Source organism: Agrilus planipennis, unplaced genomic scaffold (assembly GCF_000699045.2).
Source record: "Agrilus planipennis isolate EAB-ADULT unplaced genomic scaffold, Apla_2.0 scaffold112, whole genome shotgun sequence".
Lineage (NCBI taxonomy): Eukaryota > Metazoa > Arthropoda > Insecta > Coleoptera > Buprestidae > Agrilus > Agrilus planipennis.
Window position 1 is genome coordinate 160,987 of NW_020438886.1, and position 8,504 is coordinate 169,490.

The 8,504-nt window shown below is 34.7% G+C and overlaps 1 protein-coding gene across 1 annotated transcript in view; it reads right to left on the minus strand.

Moving 5' to 3' along the window:
* Positions 1 to 37: 37 nt before the first annotated feature.
* LOC108742419 (atrial natriuretic peptide receptor 2-like) overlaps positions 38 to 8,504 on the minus strand; it is a 13,514-nt gene continuing 5,047 nt past the window's right edge. The window contains exons 2-3 of the mRNA XM_025981647.1: positions 1,157 to 1,522; positions 38 to 1,094 (exon numbers count right to left, since the gene is read on the minus strand). Coding sequence (XP_025837432.1) covers positions 852 to 1,094; positions 1,157 to 1,522 — 609 coding nt within the window. The 3' untranslated portion in view covers positions 38 to 851. The remainder of the gene's footprint in view (positions 1,095 to 1,156; positions 1,523 to 8,504) is intronic.

The window sequence follows — 8,504 nt, forward strand, 5'->3', positions numbered from 1 at the left end:
TTTAAATATCTCTTAATAAACTACAGACATTTCAAACAAATTGAGCTATATTTATTGACAATTAAATAACATTCCTAAATGTACATGTACGTTTTGTTTGTGGATCACATAATCAGTAATAAGAAGGTTAGGTTAGGTTTTGTTGAATCAACATTTAGGCTATGTTAGGTTTGGTTTAACTACGTATACACGTATATTAACAGCAACAACATTTCCAGTGTTACTAAAGTAACACATATTACATGTCGGAAAATGTTTCAGTTGTGTACTATTCAGATGCAGGTCTTATATTATATGGTAGACAGATAAAATGCCACTAAGGAGTCTTCTGGTTCAATAAACAGAGATTCCTGTTAGTAGGAGGGTTAAAATAGACCGTTAAATTCGCAGTACTAACCCATTTATTTATTTCTTTCTTTTTTAATCAGTCTCCTAGTTATCTCAGGCAAAATTTAATCCCATTCACAGGAAATTATATACGTAAATATAACATCTATAAATACATTTATATATATATCGTTCGTTATTTATTATTTTAATTACATCAAATGTTAGAACACTCTGTATTGGAACACCGATAAGGGTATGTTAGCGTTTTGCGAAAACTTCGCATTGGTACTGCTACACATCGACAGTGGAATTACATTGAGGCCTTCTTGTAAGAACAGGTCGAATTGATAGACACTCAGATTGGGGTGTAAGAAGTTAATTGGGGAATATGGTCCACAAATACTGGTCATAATGAGCGGGCTGCAACAAAATGTTTTGTAACATTTTGCTGCCTAGAATTTCGACGACAACGTAGAGGATTTGAATAGGAAGAATATAGAGACTCCATGGTGTTTCTTCATTCAGACGTTATGGTACTCTGAAGTGGTAAAAGAAAGCAGGGGTACCACTGCGTCATCGTCCATGTTGTCATGAACGTTTATACTATTCAATTTTTTCCCGTTGCCTTCGGAACTGAGTTGGATCTTTCCGTTAGGGAGACTGGACCCAGTAAGATTTGGGGGCATTTTTGGAACGTAATCGCTGTCTATATTTGCCCCTTTGCATTCTCCCATTAACCAATAAGTTATCATTTTTCCTTTACCCTGTCAAAACAAAATAAAATTTGCTAAGTCATAAAGCCAATGGGCTTGCAAAAGAAACCTACTTTCATCTCAACTTCCCCTCTGCATTCCAAATTGAACGTGCCGTAAATGTCGAGAACTTCTTTGGTTGCTGGGCTAACATGTATTCGCAGGGGCAGCCCATTTGATTCCATTCTAGATGCCGTATTTACAGTGTCGCCAAAGAGACAGTATCGAGGCATTTTAAGACCAACTACCCCAGCAACGCATGGTCCAGTATGCATACCGATTCTCAGTTTTAACGGTTCATTTGGTCTATGCCTAATTTTAAATTTTCGGACTTGTTCTAAAAGGGCTAATGACATACGAGCTATTTCTACCGCGTGTCTAGTTCCATTTCTTTCTGGCAAACCCGACACTACCATGTATGCGTCACCAATTGTTTCCACCTATAAATATCCAAGAATGTTACTAAACCTAGAAAACCTGTAATACTCCCAACAATCCCCTTCAATAAAGAATAAAAATCTTTTCCTACATACAAAACGGGACTCCTATCTGAAGTATCTACACACAAACAGTGACTCCAAAAATCGTTTATTTCACTCATTTTTGAAATTGAGTGGTGCATCGTTGTCAAAAATATAAAATCCGGATCCCTTTGGCAAATATTTTTGAGGTTTAGCGGTGAATTTTCAAATGTTCTGTGTGTGAAAACGAGATAAAATCGCCATATTGGATATGCCATTTTGAAGTTTTCGTTTCTAGCATCATCTAATCAATTGCTTTTAATAATATAATTAGGTAACTATGTATCTCCAACTTGAAATTTCTGAGAATGGATGCCCTATCATTTAGCACGTATTTTCGATCTAAATTAGAGTAAGGTAAAATGGACGAAATTTGTCCATTTTAGGGGTTTAAGTTGCAAGCATTATAAAACTTTGTAGGTATTTCATCGTTAAGAAAAATTTTTCATCCAAAACGAATTTCACAGCTATAGCGAATAATTCGTTACTTTCAATTCTCCCTAGGCCGTAGGCGGTTCGACAGCAGTGCTATATTCAAGTAAACGGTTTAGTGAGATTGCTAAAATATTGCATTTGTCATTAGCATACAAGCAAATGATAATATATGAGGGATAATCCGTTTGCTCCACCCCTTACCAAAATTATAAACCAAAAAATTATTAATAATAATAATAAATAATTAAATGGGTGAGTCCTTGATCCATCCTTACAATGTAGAAACCAAAATACAGAGCAAGAAATGGACCCATAGGGGCTCACCACCGCCGAAAAAATTCAAGATGCAACTTTTAGTTAGGGATGGTCAAGTTATCTGTTTTACGGGATTCTGAAGGTGTAATTGTAGTAGATTTCCTGCATAAAAGGGGCTACAATTGCAGGTGCTTATGATGTTAATTTAATTACCAAATTACGCCAGTTGATAAAAGGAAAACGTCGGGGAAAGTTGCGAAAAGGTAAAGGATAACGCACCCATTACAATAGCTTCGGCCAGCTTTGAATTAGTTCAGCAGATTCGCCAGATTTGGCTCTTAGCGATTAATGATTTAAAGAATTCTTGTATGGTAAACGATTTACGTCATAAAACTAACTAACTTTCGTCTAAAGAATTTTTTTTTCCGAGAGGCGTTAGAATTTCTAGAACATCAATGGTAAAAAAGTGTTGACCTTAATGGATTATATTGAAAAGTAAGTGTAAAATTTTGTTATTGTAAATAGGTAAGGGGCGGAGCAAAGGGATCAACCGCAGCTCCACAAAGAATTAAAATTGCTTTGATTGAATTATGCTGTAAATTAGTTTAATTGATTATTATTCGCATTCTTCTATCTGCACCATCTGTTATGGAATTAAAAATCATAATATTAAAACACCCTTGAGCTATTCGTTTGAAGTTATAACGCGCTCTCACAAGGTCACTAACTACTCGCTGCATTACAATCCGACTAAAAGAAAGTTGATGCTACTTTCAGAAATACCTAGGCGGAATTAGAAATAGTTATTTATTTGTAATGACTCTACGACATATATGTTTGTACATAAGTTGAACAAGATCTTTCACTAGTGTAAATATGAAGACAGAAATCGTAATTATTTAATCTCCACCTCGGATACTACGGCGCTAATCGGATTTCAACGTATATGATAGCAAAGGAAGAAACTGATGAGCTTGTATCTTTCCATTAGTGTACGTATTAATAAGCAAGCTCTACTCATTTCTACAAGTTTCAATTTTGTACCTTATTACTTTTCAATTTCCCTTTTAATTTGGGTAGCTTTAATTGTATTTAGTTTTGCCTTCTTTTGAAAATTTACAAAGGACCTTTTTCCTTTGTCCGTTTTGAATGGCTCTCCGCGTTACGAGAATGAGCTATTCAGGGCGGAAATCGGCTTTTTTTATTTTTAAACAAAACGAAAATATTTTTGGTCGTTTAAACAGCCGACGTTTTAATATTGAACGTGGAGATATTAAATACTTCAGTCGCGTACCAGGTAGTAGTTTAGAAATTTCCGTATTTTAATAATGTTTAATTCTAACGTAATTAGTATTTCTCGTTCTCGAGACACATTCGAAATTCTGAAGAGCGATTTAAAGATTTCAATTCTGTTGAAGCGCTTATTGTAACTACAAAACAATGCAAAAGTTACTAATTAAATTTTATTCATTTTCTTCAAGTAGAATGTCATCGGTGCTTGAATATTAGGTACAAAATTTTACAATGAGTTAGCGCTTTAAAGTAGGGTTTTATTAAATCGCCTAGTTATTCCGAATCGAGTTCTCGTAAACATGGAACTTTAATTTTGTACAATAATTACGGAAACATGTTTCGTAATATGGCATTTATTATAAACTGAAGTATCTTTCTATTAAATTCCACAGATTTAATATGTGTTCAGCATCAATAGTAAGTTGAAGTATACAATATAAATTCACTAGATGCTTTGAGCTTATTGATCCTACATACATCTCTTCGGTGCACAATAAAATTAGCTGCCCACTGCACAGGATATTTCATTTTATATGAAGGGGTTTAAGTTCAACCTTTTAATTTCAAACTGCTTGGAATTGTTAAACGTACGCAGGAAACTGACACGTTCTAAAAGTACCTACATTGATAGATAACTAGAATATAGCAATATCTACAGAAAAATTATTAATTATATAAACTAAGAATGAAGCTACGTATGGGGCAAAAGTTTTTATTTATATGAGACCAAGAATGGGACAAGATGTTAAATATATTTAAAAATGTAGGGATGAGTTACAAAGATAGAATAGTGATACTTAGTTTGTATAAAAAGCAACAGGCAGTTATAGAGTTAGGGCTGAAACGTAGAGAAGTAAATATTAGACAGGGAGTTAGACAGGGATGCACACTGTCACCGCTACTTTTTAATCTACATATCGAAGACGGGATCAATAACTAAATAAAAGTAGAACAAAAATACTGGTATGCAAGGGAAGAAAAAGTAGCGAAAGAGCGAATATAAAAATAGGAGACGAAAAATTAGAAGAAGTGGCTTATTTTAGGAATCTAAAATAAAATTGTTAGAGGTGTATGTTTGGAGCGCGGCAGAAAAGAATAGGTTACAGGCGAATGATGAGAATATCGTGGATAGAAAAAGTTAGAAGTGAAGAGGTATTAGAAGGAATAGGAGTACAGAGGACTCTATGGAAGTCAATAAGAAGTAGGCGAAATAGGTTAGTAGAACACCTCCTCTGGCATGAAGGTCTAGTCAGAGACATATTAGAGGCAGAAACAGGAGTTAGGAGGGGTAGAGGTAGACCTAGATTACATTACTGTTCGCAAATAGTTAAGGATGTGGGTTGTTTTGGTTTTAAGGAAATGCGTAGATTAGCTCAAGATTGGAAAGAGTGGAGGTACCGTGTCCAACCAGTCTTAGCACTGACGATCTTATGATGATGATGATGAGACCAACAACGTACGTTTCGCCTCAACTATAAGGCATCTTCAGGGTTAGGTTTCTAAGTTATATACTGTGTGTGTCTAAGGTTGCGGTATTTTTTTCGCGCAGTATGGATTTATGTGTAAAACATTAGACTAAGTAATTAATATCACTTTAGATAAAATAATTATTAGTTAGAAATTAAAACCACTTAAAAAACACAAAGTATAGATAAAACAATAACTATTATAAATAATTAAAAGCCACGTGGTAACAACACGTAGCTTGATTGTTACTTTATACAATTGATGGGGAAGAAATTGTAACAAAATTAATTACTTTGTTACATGGAAAAACCCTACAGGGTTTACAGGTATCGTTACAGTTATTACTTAAAATAAAAATACAAATAGGCCCTTGTAAATTTTATTGCTCTGTTTATGTAAATTATAATTTGTATTTCCCAGACCTAAGTGACCGCCCGAAACAACGTAATAGTATAGAAGAAATTATCGTTAAAAACCTTTACAGGAAGGTCTACCTAGTCCAAGAAAAAAAAATGGAAACGCTTGAATTTTTTGAAAATTTCTTAAATTTTCTATTCCATTTCGAGTAAAAATTGCTTCATTCGTTCATTCTTTGCGAAAAGTCAAAAATGTTTCTATTTTGGCGACTCAATCACATTTATAATACGGATATTGATATTTTGCCTCTTCACCAAGTGCTTGTACAAAGGGCATGCGGATGATAATAACGACCAACGAGCGCGGTCATCGTCCCGTGTTTTATATTTAGGCATATCGGTATTTCACAGAAACCAATAACGATACAAAAATGTAATATCCTGCAATAACCTGATTACAAAATTATTGGAAATTTCTGAAAATATTTTCTGTTTTATCATTACTACCTATAAAAATAAAAGTACCAACCAAGAAATTTAATTTTTTTCTGTATGTTTTTTTTTAAGGCTTTTTATAGATAATTTTCATATCCCATATATAACTCCTTGAGTTCCGTTATAATATTACGCACCTATAGGGAAGAAAAGTAAAGAATGTCTCAGACCGCGTGTTTATTTCCTCCCCTGGTGCGTACGCTATTTTTCACCACCCCTCGGTCAGGAAGTGAAATTTTCTTGAGTAAGTAATGTAGCAGTGATGTTCATCGCGAGAAAAATCGCAAAAGCACTCGATTTGGACCTAGTAGTACCTAATAAATATATTTTTTCATTATCAAATGGAAACGTCGCAAAATTTATCAACATTTATAAATGTACAGTCTATAACCCTATTGCAATTTGAGAAAAATCCATTATAATGTTGCTTCATTATCATCATCATCATCATCATAAGGTCGTCAGTCCTAAGACTGGTTGGACACGTACCTCCACTCTTTCCTATCCTGAGCTAATCTTCGCATTTCCCTAAAATTAGAACAGCCCACATCCTTAACTATTTGCGAACACTAATCTAATCTAGTTCTACACCTATACCCCTCCTGTTATGGAGGTAATATGTCTCTGACTAGATTTTCATGCCACAGAAGGTGTCCTACTAACCTATCTCGCCTATTTCTTAATGACTTCCGTCCTCTGTTCTCTATTCTCTCTAATACCTCTTCATTTCTAACCTTCTCTATCCACGGTATCCTCATCATTCGCCGGTAACACTACATTTTGAACGCTTCTAACCTTTTCTTTTCCGCCACGCCCACTATCTATGTTTCGCACCCATACAGCGCCGCGCTCCTGCTAACCTATCTCGCCTATTTCTTACTGAATTCCGTCCTCTGTTCTCCTATTCTCTTTAATACCCCTTCATTTCTAACCTTCTCTGTCCACGGTATCTTCATCATTCGCCTGTAACACTACATTTTGAACGCTTCTAACCTTTTCTTTTCCGCCGCGCCCACTATCTATGTTTCGCACCCGTACAGCGCCGCGCTCCAAACATACACCTTTAACAACCTTTTTCGAATTTCTAAATTAACCGTTCGCGAGCATTGAAGTACTTCTTTTTGTTATAAAGCATTTTTTTAGCCTGGCGTGCATACGATTATGGTTGATTTTAATGTTATTAGATACTACTACGTAAATCATTCACAATTTTCTTTCTATTTCGGGCAACCATGACTTTAGCGGCATATTTGCAGGCCTAGCCGTTTTTTGCAACTGTTTGTCTATTTTTAAAGGCATGTAATGCTACTGTTTCTTTTTTGTTACTTTTAGGGTTCCGTACCACAAACAGGAAAAGGAACCTTTATAAGATCAATGCCTTACTCGCCTGTCTGCCTGTCAAGATCCTTTTTCTCAGGAACGCGTGGTGGTATCAAGTTAGAGTTAATATCAATTTATACCCTTTTTTAGGGAAGCTTAAAACAAACTGGAAAAAAGCGGGAAAAACCATAGATTCCCGTGACAGACGAACTGTTTATATTGCACGGCTTTATATATCTCCTGTTAATTACCAGGTTCAAAACGAAAGATAACAATTACTATAATACTTATTTTTCCGAGGATTATGAAAATTACTATTCTAATTTAAAGAAAAGGGATTTACATTAACATTCTACTATATTCTACGTCATCTTTTGTTTCTACCTTTCTAGTTTTTGAATATTATATTTTAATTTAAATTTTTATTGACGCCTTTTTAAGTTTGTTTTATCAATATATATCGTGGATAGAAAAAGTTAGAAGTGAAGAGGTATTAGAAGGAATAGGAGTACAGAGGACTCTATGGAAGTCAATAAGAAGTAGGCGAAATAGGTTAGTAGAACACCTCCTCTGGCATGAAGGTCTAGTCAGAGACATATTAGAGGCAGAAACAGGAGTTAGGAGGGGTAGAGGTAGACCTAGATTACATTACTGTTCGCAAATAGTTAAGGATGTGGGTTGTTTTGGTTTTAAGGAAATGCGTAGATTAGCTCAAGATTGGAAAGAGTGGAGGTACCGTGTCCAACCAGTCTTAGCACTGACGATCTTATGATGATGATGATGAGACCAACAACGTACGTTTCGCCTCAACTATAAGGCATCTTCAGGGTTAGGTTTCTAAGTTATATACTGTGTGTGTCTAAGGTTGCGGTATTTTTTTCGCGCAGTATGGATTTATGTGTAAAACATTAGACTAAGTAATTAATATCACTTTAGATAAAATAATTATTAGTTAGAAATTAAAACCACTTAAAAAACACAAAGTATAGATAAAACAATAACTATTATAAATAATTAAAAGCCACGTGGTAACAAGGACGACCGATATAGTAATGTTAAAGATCATTAATAATAACAATAAAAGTCATTTGGTATACCAGCAACTGCGTCGATTTCACAACATTTTCAGGTGAGGCAGTTTTCTGTTAAAATTACAATTTTGAATGTGCCGCCGCTTCCGAGAAAAGCTTTTTTCATCTTTCATATAAAGCACTGAACAAAACAAGCAGACAGTTTTACTTGACGAAAATATCTAATAATGTTAAAGAAAACATCAGCTG